This window comes from Argentina anserina, chromosome 5 (genome assembly GCF_933775445.1).
Source record: "Argentina anserina chromosome 5, drPotAnse1.1, whole genome shotgun sequence".
Taxonomy (NCBI): Eukaryota; Viridiplantae; Streptophyta; class Magnoliopsida; order Rosales; family Rosaceae; genus Argentina; species Argentina anserina.
The window spans coordinates 20,254,043-20,270,366 of NC_065876.1; the positions used below are offsets into that span (position 1 = coordinate 20,254,043).

Genomic DNA, 16,324 nt, shown 5'->3' on the forward strand with positions numbered 1-16,324 from the left:
TTATTCTACCTGACGCAAAATAATGTAATAAATTTAACGTTTGTACACCAGTTAGTAACTGCAAAGGTGCTTTGGTGGTAAGTATAGCTAGGAACGCGCAAGAGGGGCAGGGTTCAAATCCTACCTTTTTTTAAAAAATCTTATTTTGAATGGTATTTTTAGGGGCGTGCATCCGTCACTACGATTCGGTTTTAAACAAAATTCATGCTCAATCCGCACAGTTCAGTTCAGATTTTTTTGTTATACCGTAAATTACGTAATATTAGACATTAATTTCAAATTACAAAGTTTAATATCAATATGAAAAATAAAAGGTCCAATTGATTATTCCAAGTCTAATTGATTCTAACGTTTCCATAATCCATATTTAGCTCAAGTACAAACAAAGTAATAGAGGGCTGTAAGTTTTTTATTTTTTTTACCCAAGAGGTGTAAGATTGTTCAAGTTAATTAGGTTTACGCTTTAGGTTTACCTTTTTTATAAGAGAAGTAAAAATATACCAAAATTATAATGTTGACTATTGACTTCGGGTTATTTGGGTCGGTTCAGTTTCATTCATTTTATGAAAGACTGAATCTAAAACTCAACCCAAATATAATCGGTTTGGTTTGTTTTATAGGTTTTTAGTTTTTTTTCGGATCCGGTTTGAATTCGGATATAATTTTTCGGTTTTCGGGTATACGTGTCCACCCCTAGATATTTTTGTTGTTTGGTATGCTCACGATATACATATATGAATACCGTAGCTGAGCCAAATACATACCATCTATACGACTGAGCCGAGCCGAATGTTCGGTTAGCCGAATGTTTGGCTCAATATGATCCGGTCGATTCAAATCTCGGTCGAGTTTAGTAAATTCTGCCCAAAATGCCTGCCTTACATTTTCTTCCCCAGGATCAAATAAAACCATCGATAAATACCTTACACATGGTGAGCAAAAATGTAGGCTGTGTGCCTCTGAGTGAAGGAAAAGATATTCTATTACTTAATAATCCTTGATTGGAGCTAAGCATTCTTAATTAATCATACTATTCTATGATGTCAATCTTAACGAGAAACAAAAAAAATTAGAAATTGGGAAGTTCTCCTAGCATACCTTATGCAATGGAAGGTACACCATGTTCCAATTGTCTATTGAGAACACAAGGGGCTTATACACAAAGCTTGGTTAAATTAGCCTATGCCTGAACTTGAAATTTGTTCATCAGCCAAACATGTCCAGTCTTGATGTTAAATAATTATCAACCATAAAGGTCAGAAACAAATAGGTAATAGCAAGCAAACAAGAAGCTCAATCAAAACAAAAATGAGAACACATCCAAGTTTAAGAAACCAAAAAACAAAAATAAAACCTGACGATTATAAATCAAGGATCAAAACTGAACAAGGAATATAAGAATCAGATCTGAACGTCACCGACGCGTCTATAATAAAACAGATTCATACAATCTAATATACATTATGAGACCAGCATAATTTCATCTATCTACTGGTTCCAAAGTAAACCATGTCCCTCATCTACCCATTTAGAACATGTCATTCCTAAAAACCAAGGTCTATCAACCTCAGTTTGGAATCCATATAAACCTATTCCCCACATAATACAATTGTGATAAAGGCATAGATCAATGAAACTAAATCAGCTTCTACCAAATAATCATCACTATTGGAAAGACTGATATATAAATCAAGGTTCTAACTTCTAAAAGACATTAGGCGCTAGTCGGGTGGAAAGATGGGGGGGGGGGGGGGGGGGGGCGGGGACTAGCGCCTACAGAACTAGTCGGGGGACTAGGCGGTTTAAAATCTTTTATTTTTTTCTAATATTTATTACATGTACATATATACACTAAAAAATATTAGAGGTATTATAATGTTCGAAATGAGTATTTTTACTCAAATATGAATAAAATACTTAACAACAATGAGTTAATGAGTTCTTAGAACTTAGAAGTTAGAAAACATAAACATATAAAAAATAGTGCATAATCGCCGTTAATTAGGCAGACTAGTTGGTCGATTAGGCAGATTAATCGGCTGATTTACAGCCTAGCGCCTAACTTCGGGGACTAGCCTTAATTGAAACGGTGAGGCACCGCCTAGCGCCTAAGCGGAGATTTTTAGAACCATGATGTAAATACAATACAAATTGATATACAAACACATACATACAATACTCTTCTATTTCAAATTATTACCACCAATTAATGAAAACCAAAAACACCTCCAATACATAAGAAAATTAAACCAAATCAAAATCTCACCCCAAAATATAACGAAAAACCCAGAGGTTTTTTTAATCAAGATTTGTTCATTGAAAAACGAATGATGCAAAGAGTTATAGGATAGGTAGAGATAAAATTATCCTATAGGACCTCAGGAGTGATACGACCCAAACCTTTTATCCTTACGGTTTCACTTTTATCTTTTACTCGTATCGACAATCATTCTAAGTGTAGCGACTCTACAAGTTGACTTTTTGATGTGTAAGTTTTTCGAGAAAACTTCATTCACGAAAGTTGTAGAGCTCGTCGATATACATTTGTAGACATGCAGCATGCTTAAAATAGTTATCGTATGTAAAAGTTGTTAGCAACCAAGTTTAAATATCGAAATTTGGATTAAAGTGGTTGCAAGGACAAATTGGTAATTCAACAATTTCACCCTACCCTTTTAAATTTTTCTTCTTCTCTCACCCGACCGCATTTTGTTTTCTTTCCTTCTTCTCCTCTCTTTCTTCTTTTCTCCTCCCTGAGCTCATCCTTCCTCCTCTGCTGTTAGTGTCACGGACACGAACTCCGACTAGCATCTCCTTAGACCATCACCACCATTCTCACTCTCGTCGAGCTCTGAAATAGCCCTAAAATTGTTGTGGGATTTGGGCAAGTTTTCCCTTGGATCAAATTGGAGACGAATCGAGCAATCAAAGCACCACCGTAGCAAATCGGAGCTTCAGTTATCTTCCCTTCTTCCTCCCTAATAAATCATTTTCCCCTCATCAAATTCTAAGTCCTTTCCCTTCCATTTTTCAAGAGACCAGTCCTAATTTCCGTTTCTCTTTCTGTTTTGGATCATATCAAGAAACCACCATCTCCGACGAGTCTCTTCTCATTCCGAACGATGAGGCAAGCTTGGGGAAAAGCCAGAAACTTCTGGGCAAAAGCGGAACACAACGATGAGTGGAGTTGCAGTTGTTATGAGTTATGCCGCAAGTGTGAGTCTAGGAAGAGAGCAGAGTCACTGTTCCTTGGTTCATTTCGATAAGGGACTAGTTACCGAGGGACAGAAGGTTCGTTGCACTTGGGATACGTGAGGAATGGTTTGGTCATCATCAGGCTTAGGCCTTCAACTGTGAGTGGACTTTTATTTTGAATTATATGCATGCAAGTTTGTTTTCGATTAATTGGTTTCGCAATACACACACATGGAATTTCTATTTACTCATTCTTAAATAAAAAGAGGTATATAAACATATAATAAGCCATGATCCATATTTTGATATTTGTCGTTTAATCATTCGAGAATGAGATTCTTAGAAATTACTATAGTTGATTGTCCTTTAAATATTTATTTCGAAAATGAGCTTCCAAAAAACCATGTTATTTGATTAGTTATGCAGAAATGTGATTTCTGGAAAACTATGATGCTATAGATTTAATTACTTTACTTATTGAGTTGGTTGGTTATGGTATATATATATATATATATATATATATATATATATATACATCTAAGGAATTTCTATTTACTCGTTGTAAAATAAAAACAAGGTATATAAACATATAATAAGCCATGATCCATATTTGATATTTGTCGTTTAATTATTCAAGAATGAGATTATTGGAAATTACTATAGTTAATTGTCCTTTAAATATTTATTTCGGAAATGGGATTTCTAGAAAACCATGTTATTTAATTAGTTATTCAGAAATGTGATTTTCTGGAAAACTATGATGTTATCTGAATTACCAGAAATGGGATCCGAGAAATAATATATATTTAATTACTTTACTTATTGAGTTGGTTGGTTATGGCTGGTGATTTGTTGTTAAATCTAAAAAGGGTTTTTTAGTATATGATGTTGAGTGGATCATGGTTATATATAGGATATGTAGAGACACTAGAAGAAAGGGGATGAACTAGCAGAATTTATCTATATTTTTTTTCATACGGTTGAGAATCATATCATGTGATATCCCTTTTTCACCTAGGAGGCGATGTGGTATAGTCGGCAATACCACGAAAGCCCAATACCATATCCGTTAGTGTGACGTGACTGGGAGTATGAGAGCATTTATGATTGCCGGGGGGGGGGGGGGGGCATATTGTATGAGATAGAAGAGAGGGAATGAACCAGCAGATTTCTTATGATATCCCTTTTCCGCCTGGGAGGCAATGTGATATATCTAGAAATATCATGAAAACCCAATACCCTCTTTGTTAAGGTCACGTGACAGTATTAGGAGTTTGGGAGTATTATTGTTGTCCAGGGGCATACTATATGGCATTATGACATTATTATGACTAGCGGGGCTAGTCCATTTTCTAGAACCCGAAGAGAGGGGATGAACTGGCAGTGTTACAGATGTTATTGAGACATTAGAAGAGAGAGGATAAATGATACGCCTTGAATCTTTTACCCCTACTTACGATTTGTACTCTTTCCTTTTACTTTGATCAAGAGTCGTACTAAGTGTAGCGATTCTAAAAATTGACTTTTTGATGCGTAAGTTTTTCGAGAAAACTTCCTCACAAAAGTTGTAGAACGCATCGATACGAGTTCCTAAACACACGGTACGCCCAAATTGGAGTCCGTATGAAAGAGTTACGAATTAAAAAGGAATTGGGGCGTTTTTGAAAAATAGTATAAATAAAGAGTTGAAAAGAGGAAATATCAGAAATTCGAAAATCAAAATTTGGGCTCCACTGTTCATCCCCGATCTAGAAATTTTTTTCCGGCGCCGATCTCCGCCTTCCGACCACCAATTGGCACGTCACTGGTCTCGTTCGAACCGACTCCCTCATTCTACATCGTTTGGGACAAGTCTCGACTTGTTGACCACCGTGCGGGACACAACAACGACCACAAGATCCGGCAAAAGTCAATGTTGTCGTGTGGCCTCCTTCCGGTGACACGGATCTCGGGGCTGCTACAAATCGATATTATCCTTCACTCTGGGTTCGAATCGATTGGAGTTAGGCGACGATTTAGCCTGTATCATGAATTTGAATCTAGTATACTGTTCCAGAGTTCCTCCACATTTTCCGGCCACTTCCCAGCCGATTTGGTCATCGGTGCATGTATTAAAAATGTGTGTATTTTCGTCTAATATACAACTTTTATGTTGGAGTCAAGTGATTTTGGAGAGGTTGGAGAGGTGATTTTTGGAACAGTGGGTTGCTCCATTGATTAGCTATTGTCGATATGATCCTAACGGCATATTATTTGTCAATTTTGGATATTAGATGAATGTTTTGGAAATGATTCATAATTGTGAATCTCGATGGATTCTCGTATATTGATTTTGTAATATTGTTCTGAGATTTAGGATGACATATGGGTAGTCCACTTGACGAGGATCCTCACGCCGGGCACTGCTAGCATTATACGGTGAGTGGACATTGCTTTTAAATATATATGCATGCAATTTTATTTTTAGAAATTATCAGGTAATTTTCTTGTATTGAAATTGTTGCTTGCTATGGGATTGTCTTGGTTGATGATGGATTTTCTTTTTGTTATGGTTGTGATTTCAATTGTCAGTAGTGTTATGAGTGGTGTGTTTGTGGTGTGGTTGGTATAGTAATTTTCAAAAATGGATAAATGTTTGGTGTCGCGTGACCGTCCGGGTTGTGGATTTTATTATTTCAGTTATTCAGTTGATTCGTATTGATGAGTGGTATGATATGGGTTCCCATTTTTAGTGGGACACAATAATTATTGTTGAGTTAGAGAAGGGTGTTGGTCACATGTTACCAAGTGATACTCGGGGTTGTTTATTGGTTGTGATGGAGATGGTATGAGGTATATTGAGACACTAGAAGAGTGTGGATGAACTAGTGGTCTCACCGGTATGTGAAGCTAGAATAGAGGATGAACTAGCAGGCTTATATTTTTATTTTCATACAGTTGAGAACCGTATCTTGTGATATCCCTTTTCCGCCTGGGAGGCGATGTGGTATAGTCGACAATACCACGACATCCTAATACCCTCTCCATTAGCGCGACGTGACAATATTAGGAGCCTGAGAGTATTATTGTTGCCCAGGGGGCATACTATATGATATGAATCATTTCACTAGAACTAGAACAGAGGAGATGAATCGGTAGTGTTCTGATGTTATTGAGAGTATTGTTGATTGCGTAGGGGCATATTGTATGATGATATCGGAAGAGAGGAGATGAACTTGTAGTGTTGTATATTCTACGTGGTCACTAGAAGAGAGAGGATGCACCAGTGGACGACAAATATACATTCAGAGAGTGAGAGATTACTTTTGGTGACTCGTATGGTGTTGTTGCAGTCTGGTCTTTTCCTTTGGGTGTGTTGTGATGGGCATGTGTGTAGATTTGATTTGACGATATTATTATCTTAACCACTTTTGTTTTGGGAAAGTAAGTTGGAGAGTGATAGTTTTCACAGATCTCTGATTGTACTAGTGGACTTCAGTCATATATATTCAGAGAGTAAGGAGATGTGCGTGATACTTGTATTGTGTGAGTTGTGGTCTCGCTTTGGTTTATGAGTGATATGACGACATGCGTGTAAGGTTCATTGTTGCTTTATTAGTGTGTTTGACTGTTTCTATTTTTGAGATCGAGAGTGGTAATTATCAATCTTTGTCAAATTTATATTGGAATGTGGTCTCTAGGAATGAGTTTTGGAATCATGTTATTTTATAACTCACTGATCGCATGCACGTTTATCTATATTATTAAAATGGAGAAGTATTAAATGTTTTATTTTACCTTAATTGTAAATTTTGATTTATTATTTTATGTCCACTCACTATAATGGGGTTTTCATTTTTTAAACTACTTTTCCCTGGGCCCTTTGTTTTCAACCACCCAGTATGTAGGGAAAGCATGAGGGGGTCAATAGTACATGGAGTGAGACATAGTCATCCTTGCAGCTTCCGTTAGTTTAGTTGTAAGGTTATAGGTTTGCTTTGAAAACTTTGAGTTTGTGGTGGAGATTGGTCATGCGTTGGGCACGGAGGCGCTAGATGTTGAGGTTTGATGTGTTAATATAGAAGTGTCGTTTTTGTGCAGGAAAGGTCGACTATTTCCAGAGAGACTATGCCGAAATTTTTAGTATGCCTCATTTGATATTGGTCTTCGCACAACTTACCCTAGATATTAGATTTTTGTTTTGGGCGGGTCGTGTCAATAAAATAGTGATCTCTTGTGAGTATGATTCTGGAAGAGAGGGGATGAACCGACAACGTTACAGATGTCATTGAGTCGTTAAAAGAGAGGCATGTACTAGTGGATATAGATTCAGAGAGTGAGGAGATATACTTGTGACTTGTAGGAGTGTAGATGTAGTCATGTATGTATCTTTGTGTTGCGAGTGATATGACAGGCGTGTGTGTGAAGTTTTGTTTCTACTATATTATTATTATTTTGACTGCTTCTGATTTTGAAAACGCGAGTTGGTGATCGATAGTCCTTGTGAGTTTCGTACTTGAAGTTGGGTTCTGAAAATGAACGTATGATATTATAAGATGAAATCACGTTTACTTTTATAACTCATTGATCACGTGCACGTTTATTTATATTATCAAGTGGAAAAATATTAAACGTTTCATTTTTACCTTAATCGTAAGTTTGATTTATTATTTTATATTATGTTCACTCACTCTAACATAGTTTTTTTTTTAAACTACTTTTCCCTGGGCCCTTTATTTTCAATGATCCATTTTGCAGGAAAAGCTTAATGAGGTCAAATGTACCAGAAGTGAGGCATAGTCAACTTTGCAGCTTCCGCTAAATTAGTTGTGAAATTTTAGTACTACTCTGAGAATCCTAAATTATGTAGTATCGTGTACTCTAAATATTGGCTGTGGTTGTAGAGTTTGGAGAATTATAAGGAGCATGGTGGCTCTTGGTGTTAAGGTTGGATGTGTTAATATAAAAGTGTCGTTCCGAAATTTTTAGTATATTCTTTTGATAATGGTCACAACACAATTTATTCTAGATATTTTAAGTTGTTATTTGAGACGAGTCGTGTCAAGAAGAGAAGTCCAATTCGACTCTAGTAGAAAGCCACAAAGGCAAATAATCAAATTCCTTAAGAGGTAGGAAGGGAGAGATCTTCTCGAGCCAAGTGGTGGGCCGCTTGGTTACCATCGCCTCGAATGAAATGCACTGAGCAAACTTGGAAATGTGACAACAAGACCTTGATTTCGTCAATTAGATGTCCCTCTGGAGGTTGAATATTGGAAAATTTATAAATGCAATCATAGTAATGAGAACCTACCCTCTGGAGATCCTTGGAGACTGAAATTCCTCTCTTCTGGGTTGTTACTTGTGAGTGGCAAATGGAATAAGAGTTCAACTAGAGTGAGCAAAAAGATGCAGGAACCAGGGTTCTGATGCATAGTGAGAAAGTGGAGGTGTGATGGGTTTACCATGTAATTGCGGATGGTTTGAAGGGCACCCAATGTCTTTACAAATAAAAATATCATTAATTCGGGAGAGAAAATGACTTGTTATGGGTATACCAAACACTAAGTTTCCCTTGGCTTATAATCACAGTAAATTTGTATGCTACACTCGAAATCAATATGGATAGTCACAATGGAAGCTTGGGGCTCCTAAAAAATTAACCCATTCCTCCTAAGCCTCTATAAAGTAGGTTATTCAGTTTCTTGTTGTAGAAGAATTACTCTCCGTAATCTTTCAGTGTATTTTGTCCTAATTATTTTGAGTTAGTCTAGATAAAAAATAATATATAATCTTTTATTGTACGAGATGCTCAATGTAATGTCAATATAAATGTCTCATTTTCAATAAATAAAAAATGATGTTTCTCCCTATTTTGATGCGTATTACATATTCTATAACATTTCTCATTTTAAATTTTCTTTGATAATAGTGTGTACATAAATCTCCTCAAACTTGAATATTTAACATATATAACTCATATACATATATAAACTATTAATAACTGAAACACACTTTATGAACCAAAAGAACTATGAAAAGACATGAGAACCCTCCGATCATATTTTATTTTTGATATACTTTTAATATATAAAGGTTGTATATGTAAATAACAAAATATAAAAAATAAATACAAAATATAATGAATAATTATCTCATTATCTTCACAAATAACTTTCTAACTTCTACATGTAATGAGTAACTTTCTCCTCTCCCATAGCATATGTGCTCAGGCTCGTATAATGTGATAAAAGTGTTAGCCTTGGATAACAAGTACATTGGGGTTCAAGTAGGAAAAATGCAAAGCAGAATTCTGTAACTGTGATACACGTCTATGGGATCCACGTCTTTGTCCTTGTGATTTAGTTATTTTTCTCCTAATAACAATGACTAATTACATCACATACTAAAAACTCGTATGCGATCACATTATGACAGTTAATTACATCACATACTAAAAACTCGTATGCGATCACATCATGACAGTTAATTACATCACATACTAAAAACTCGTATGCGATCACATCATGACAGTGCTGTGGAATCATAATGAGCCAAGCAAAAAACACATATAGGCAGTTGCAATTGGGGCATCCAGAGAGTTGGGCAACAAAGTATAAGGTTTAATATTCCTTCAAATGAGTCATCATGAGAGACAAATTAAACAAATTGCTCACATCCATGGGTACGTAACGATGATAACTACACTCCATCTTGTTCAACCACCTTGCTAGATACGCCGTGCATGGCGTTTTTCCACCCCAATTGAAACCCTACATCTACACCATTCACATACCCACCCAAAACCCTCGCTTTCTTCACCGTCTCTTGTTCTTCTTCTTCTTCTTCTTCTTCTTCTTCTTCTTCTGTGCTTCACGTACTGCATGTAGCAGAGGGGTGACAACGTACGATAAGAAATGAGAAATGAGAGGGAGGCGATGCCAAGAGAAGCTGTGGTTGTGGCGTTGGACTCCAAACGGAGAAAGGGAAGCGTGGAGATAGTGGAATGGGCCTTCAAGTACTTGGTTCGTCCAGGAGACATCCTCCTTGTCTTGGGTGTTTTGGATGATGATCAACTCGGACACCCCAAGAAGCAGTCCTGCTTTCCTTTCAACTTTCTCTTCGCCACCGGCGCATGTAAAGCTCCTCCTTTTCATCAGATTCTAAAGCCTTTTTCTGCTACCGATCATTTGCATTTATGGACTATGGAGACCTATATAATAGAGCTATGGACTTTGTTTTGTTGCAGGCGAGAGATCAGAAATGGTTGACGATGACGACCTGGATTCTGTTGTGATTAAAGAGAAATACGAGAAAATGAGAGGCGAGTACGAGATTGGCCTCCAAACTATAAACCGCCTGTGCCAAAGCAATGAGGTTAATTGGTGATTGTTACTAGCTACTACTACATGCAAGTGTACGTAGCGCTTGGTAATGTAATACTTACTACTTTCAAAGTACTTGTTGTGGTGTATGTGCAGGTGCAGTTGCAAGTTAAATTTGCTGTGGGATACTGTCCGGCGAGATTAGCAATTGAGCAAGCACGCGACCTTAACACTCGGTGGATCTTAATGGACAGGTATCTCATCTCAGAATTGTGCTCAGTTTGCAGCGTGTTTAAATCTTCACGTGTTCTCAGAATTGTGATCGGTTTTCTGATCGACTTTTGTATTTTGGCTTGCCAGTCACTTTAGGGAGTCCAGACTTTATCTACGGGGACATGTAAGCTGCAACATTGCAGTAATGAAGAACAAATATTTTGCTACCTTGATGCTATCAAATGCAACCCCAACTCACAGTAATTTGTCTGAGAATATTCCTGAAGAAAGTTACAATGCACAACATCCTGTGGAAGTGCCTAGTAAAAGCTTAAGTCCTGATGAATTACGAATGTCACCTGCACCGGCACCTTATCGTCAGAATCCTTGTTGCTACCCAGTTTCTTGGAGAACTGGCTTCCCTCGAGTATTTTCGCACAGTGAAGTTGAAGTTATAACAAATGGCTTTGCCGATGACTATGTTACAAAAGAACTGACAGGCGTGAAAGTTTACCAAGGAATATTGCAAGACACAACTGTTATAGTCAAGTGTTACAAAGAAGTGAATAAAGGCTTCTGGTCATTGCTAAAGATCCTCTCTCGAGTATATCACCGCAATATCTTGAACCTCGTAGGGTACTGCTACACTGGTGCTACTGCATACATGGTCTTCGACTTTCCATGTTTGGGTAACCTTGAGGTCAACTTTCAAAGTAAGAATGACCATTTCTCTAATTGAATTACCACTATCTGCAAAACATGCTTTCTAATGCATCCTGCGTTTGAAAGATTCGATCAGTTTAGTTAGGAGTTATGACAGCATATTGACATATATATGTTAGAATTAATTAACTGATATATATGTGCATATTGACTAGATAGGTTCTAGGATTCATCATCATGCGGACGACTAGCGTCAAATCTTCTTTCGGATGAACCTGAGTCATGAAACTACCTCATTCTATATTCCTTGCATCTTCTATTTGTCTCTGAAGTCTTATCATAATGTCCATGCCACATCAACCGCTATTAGATAATCACCGAGTGTTGTCTTCAAATTTTCATCTCACTACTTTGTTTTTCTTTTTAAAGAGAGGAAGTGGCAATATTGGCCTAGCTTGCTTTCTTCATGCAATCATTATTGTCAGGCATAAATTAAACTGAGGTCTGTCATTTGTAGTTGAGGAATTGGCTAATAAGCTGGGGTGGAGAACAAGGTGGTGTATCGCTCAAGAGATAGGCAGAAGCTTGCGCTATCTTCATGAGGAATGTGCTGATGGACCTATCATTTACAAATCTGTTTGTTCCTGTAATGTTACACTTTCTCATGATAACTCTGCAATGGTGAGTTCTGACTGATTCTCCACATACCTATATGGAAACAATAATATCGGTGAATATGAGCTCTTATAAATTGTAGTCATTGTAGTCTGATTGAACTCCAAGGACTTCATACTACCAGTTCTTATTTGTATAGACAGATATATTTGTGCACACACTCTTTTTCGTTCTTAAGTAACAGTTCGCAACCTCACAGCACAAAATATAGAGATAGCATCACAAACAATTCAATGTTTACCACATACATACACCATTAATTTGTTAATGATTGAAGTTTTGCCTATGGAAAAACTGCACTGCTTTCAGAGAATACTTTACACCAGATTGAATCTTATACAACATGATTTCAAGAATAATCTGATGCTCATTGGGATTGTCCATAATTTGTTGATATTTGTTGTTTCTATCCTTCACTGAATATGTGATCACTTTGCCTATTACTTAAGCTTGCCAACCTGAGAGATGCTGAATGGCTTGATGGAGTTGTTCCCTGTGATGAAGATTTGGTTGCCAAGTAAGAGAACTTAATATGTTCTGATCATAATATATAAGTGTAGTACGTCCTTTTTCTTTCTGCCAATAAAAGAACACTACCATCTTATGCATGTGCTCTCTGATGTATAAAAGATGCTCAGATTCCGAAGAAGACGAGCGCCTGTTTGTAGATGTACGTGGTTATGGGAAATTCCTCCTGGAGCTTATTACAGGGAAAAATGCATGTAGCTTTCCAATCCAAGGGAATGATCAATCCTTGATTGACTGGGTAAGAAATCTGGGGAAAATGTAACTTTTTCTATCTGAACATGTATTTGGTCATTGATCTAGCTTCTCCTGCATATCAGGCATTTCCACAACTAGAAAATGGTGTACTTAAGGAACTAATGGACTGCCGAGTGATAGAAACTGCCGGTGATGCTAGAATGGTACGTCAGATGGCCCATGCTGCATTGCGCTGCCTAAATGTCGACGCAGATCACAAACTTTCGATGAGCGAGGTAATGAAGATTTTACTTCTGATATTCAATCTAGATTTTACTTCTCATATTTGTTACACACCCCCTATTTTAAACATTTCCCTTACCAGTTGTTTTATGTCTTCTTTTAAAATGTGAAATCAATATTAAAACGGATTATTCAGACATATTACCATAAAGAATTTCTCATTACCACAAAGTGAACCAGATAAACATTGGAAAATAATGATTGTGTAAGAATTGTCGAAAAGCTCAAGTAACTATCTCGAAGACTAGAGCATGACTATAATGAGAGGTCAATTTCATAGTTCAGTCATTTTCCTTTAGTCATGTGATTATTATTTTGGATTAGCCTTTGTACGTGAAGAATTTAGTTTTGACTGGCTGGACTTAACACAAACAAAAACAAGAACAACAGTAAGAATTAATGGAATTTTGCACTGGGACAGAACAGCAGTTTTCTTCTTTATCTGTAGAACTAGTAGTACTAAACTACTAATGGATGGTGGTAAATTTAACAGGCCTTGGCAATTGTTCGCGGTGACGAACTCGTGGTATCCATTGAAGCTCTGAAGATATATGAATGAATCCAGGAAATCACTGGCTTTTGGGTAGTAGTTTACAAATGTATCTATGTATAAATACAATTATAAAACCAAATTTGTAGCTGTTGAGAATATACATCTTACATTGAGAATTGAGACATAGTCTGTGAGTTTATAAGGGTTTGGACCACTCCATCCATTACCAATTGGTTTTGGATGTGAACCACATATCACTTTATCATGATATCAGAGCCATTCGGGCATGATTTTGATATCTCTTAGTTTTCCGCTGCTATTTGAAAGAATCAAAACAAGAAATACACATCATATTTCATTTTTGTTTCTTCAAGTCTTTTGTATAATTATCAAAATACCAATACAAGCTTTCGTAGTATTCTTCATTTCAAGTCTTTCTTTGATTTTAATATTCAAATAGTGCTATAAGATGATATCTTACATGGTATCAGAACAGGTTACTCACGTTCACGTGTGAAGTCCAAATGACCACACAGACTCCACGTCACCCAAAATGTTGTCCATGTGTATGATTTGAAAATTCGCTACACGTGCGGAGGCGTGTTAAGAATATACATCTCACATTGGAAATTGAGACTTAGTTTGTGAGTTTATAATGGTTTGAGTCACTTCATCCATTACCAATTAGTTTTAGATCTGAATGTCAAATCACTTTATCATGGTATCAGAGCTCTTCGGGGCTTGATCTTGATATCTCTTAGTCTTTCATTGCTATTTGAAAGAATCAAAACAAGAAATACACATCATATTTCATTTCTGTTTCTTCTAAGTCTTTTGTATAATTATCAGAATATCAATACAAGCTTTCGTAGTATTCTCCATTTTAAGTCTTTCTTTGCTTTTATTATTCAAAGAGTGCTATAAGATGATATCTTACGGTAGCTAGTTAAACAGAAGACGAAATTGCATTATGTCATGCAAACTGAATGTTATCAGGTTGATTTGTGCATGAATACTATGTGATCAAACAGACGAACAAATTAAAGATTGTCTTTACCTGTAGAATTGGAATGCAACCGTCTATAGATACATGAACAAAAATATGAAAGCAAAAGCATTCATAAGTTGACGTGGAGACTATGTTGCTTAGACAATTGTCATCTGTCACAACAGAATCATTTCTAAATTCCTTTTCCTATTTTTAGCTGGAACCACTTTGATCATTACAGTTCTCCTTCTAAAACTCAGATCAACGAGGATATACTTGGTTGATTTCACTTGCTATCTTGCTCCTATATTGAGGGTTCCAAAGTCGCACTTCATCGAACATGTCGAGTTGTCCAACATCAATGGCAGAGAGGGTATTGACTTCCAAATCAAGGTAATGGAAAGGTCAGGCATTGGATCAGAGGCTTGCATGCCTACTTCACTGCACGAGATTCCGCCTCGTGGATGATACTCGAAATGAAATTGAAATGGTTCTCTTCACTGTTGTTGAAGACCTTCTATCCAAACACAAAGTGGATCCTAAAAGCATTGACATTCTTGTTTCAAACTGCAGCATTTTCTGCCCTACACCATCCATTAGTTCTATGATCATAAACAAGTTTGGATTTCAAAGCAACATAAAGAGCATAAACCTCAGCGGCATGGGATGCAGTGCTGGAATCCTGTCAATTTGTTTAGCCAAGGATCTTCTCAAAGTTCACAAATTTATTGGCATTAGTCCTCACTCCTCAGCATGGAAGCTGTAACTCCCAATGGTTATGCGGGTAAGAAAAAATCCATGCTTCTTCCAAATGTCTTGTTTAGGATGGGAGGAGCTGCTATTCTACTATCGAATAGGAAGAAGGACAAGGGCATGGCAAAGTACGAGCTTCAGCATCTTGTCAGAACCCACATTGGTTCAGATGATGAAGCATACCAATCTGTTTTCCAGAAACCAGATGAAGATGGATTTGAAGGAGTCACTATCAAGAGCGCTGCTAAGTGTGGCAACAAAAGCTCTTAAAACAAACCTCTCAGCTCTAGGGCCACTTGTGCTACCATACTCCGAGCAGCTTTGGTTCGCATGGTCGATGATCCGTAAGAAACTCAGGTTCTTACCAAAGCAGAAGGGAATTTATGTGCCGAATTTCAAGAAGGCAATCAAACATTTCTGCATCCATGCTGGTGGAAGAGCAGTGATTGATAGCATAAAACAGAGTCGGAAACTGCAAAAGGAAGATGCTGAGGCTTCAAGAATGACATTACATAGATTTGGAAACACATCATCTTCTTCAATCTGGTATGAGCTTTGCTATTTGAAAGCAAAAGGAAAGATGGCAAATTGCATTCGGAAGTGGGTTCAGGTGTAACAGTGCAATTTGGAAATGCATTTCAGATGTTGATCCAACAAAACGAAGTGCATGGTCAGACAACATCAATTTGTATCCTATCATTGATGATGAGATCCCAAATTAATAAGGCAGCTCAATAATACCATTATGGATGTTCTCATAATAACACCGATTATCAATGATCGGGTAGGTGAACATAATTCTTGTACCAACACTCTTTAACAATTTAAAGAGATTGTAAAATCAAACCACAATTTAAGACATGAATTCTCCAGTTCATTACATTGCAAAGGTTATATTTATAGATAATAGCAGTAAAAAGAGGTTGGGCATCAGAATTAACAAGTGAAAATTGACAGTAAATGGCTCAAAATTCAATCTCCCTTTACCTTTCTTCCCCGATCATCAACGAAACAAAAAGCCCCATATCGCCGATATCA

General features: G+C 36.9%; 2 protein-coding genes across 2 annotated transcripts; both read left to right on the forward strand.

The window, feature by feature from the left end:
- The first annotated feature begins 10,088 nt into the window (after nucleotides 1-10,088).
- On the forward strand, nucleotides 10,089-13,685 carry LOC126795695 (protein NSP-INTERACTING KINASE 2-like). Its single transcript, XM_050522474.1, has 9 exons — nucleotides 10,089-10,308; nucleotides 10,421-10,548; nucleotides 10,653-10,750; nucleotides 10,857-11,422; nucleotides 11,890-12,053; nucleotides 12,497-12,564; nucleotides 12,678-12,813; nucleotides 12,893-13,045; nucleotides 13,546-13,685. The coding sequence occupies exons 1-9, from the start codon at nucleotides 10,089-10,091 to the stop codon at nucleotides 13,609-13,611; spliced, it is 1,599 nt and encodes a 532-aa protein (XP_050378431.1). The 3' UTR covers nucleotides 13,612-13,685.
- Nucleotides 13,686-14,026: 341 nt separating this feature from the next.
- LOC126795696 (3-ketoacyl-CoA synthase 7-like) lies at nucleotides 14,027-16,008 on the forward strand. Its single transcript, XM_050522475.1, is given in 6 exon segments — nucleotides 14,027-14,041; nucleotides 14,696-14,991; nucleotides 14,993-15,270; nucleotides 15,273-15,513; nucleotides 15,515-15,865; nucleotides 15,867-16,008. Coding segments are annotated over 6 exon segments (1,323 nt in total).
- Nucleotides 16,009-16,324: the final 316 nt, after the last annotated feature.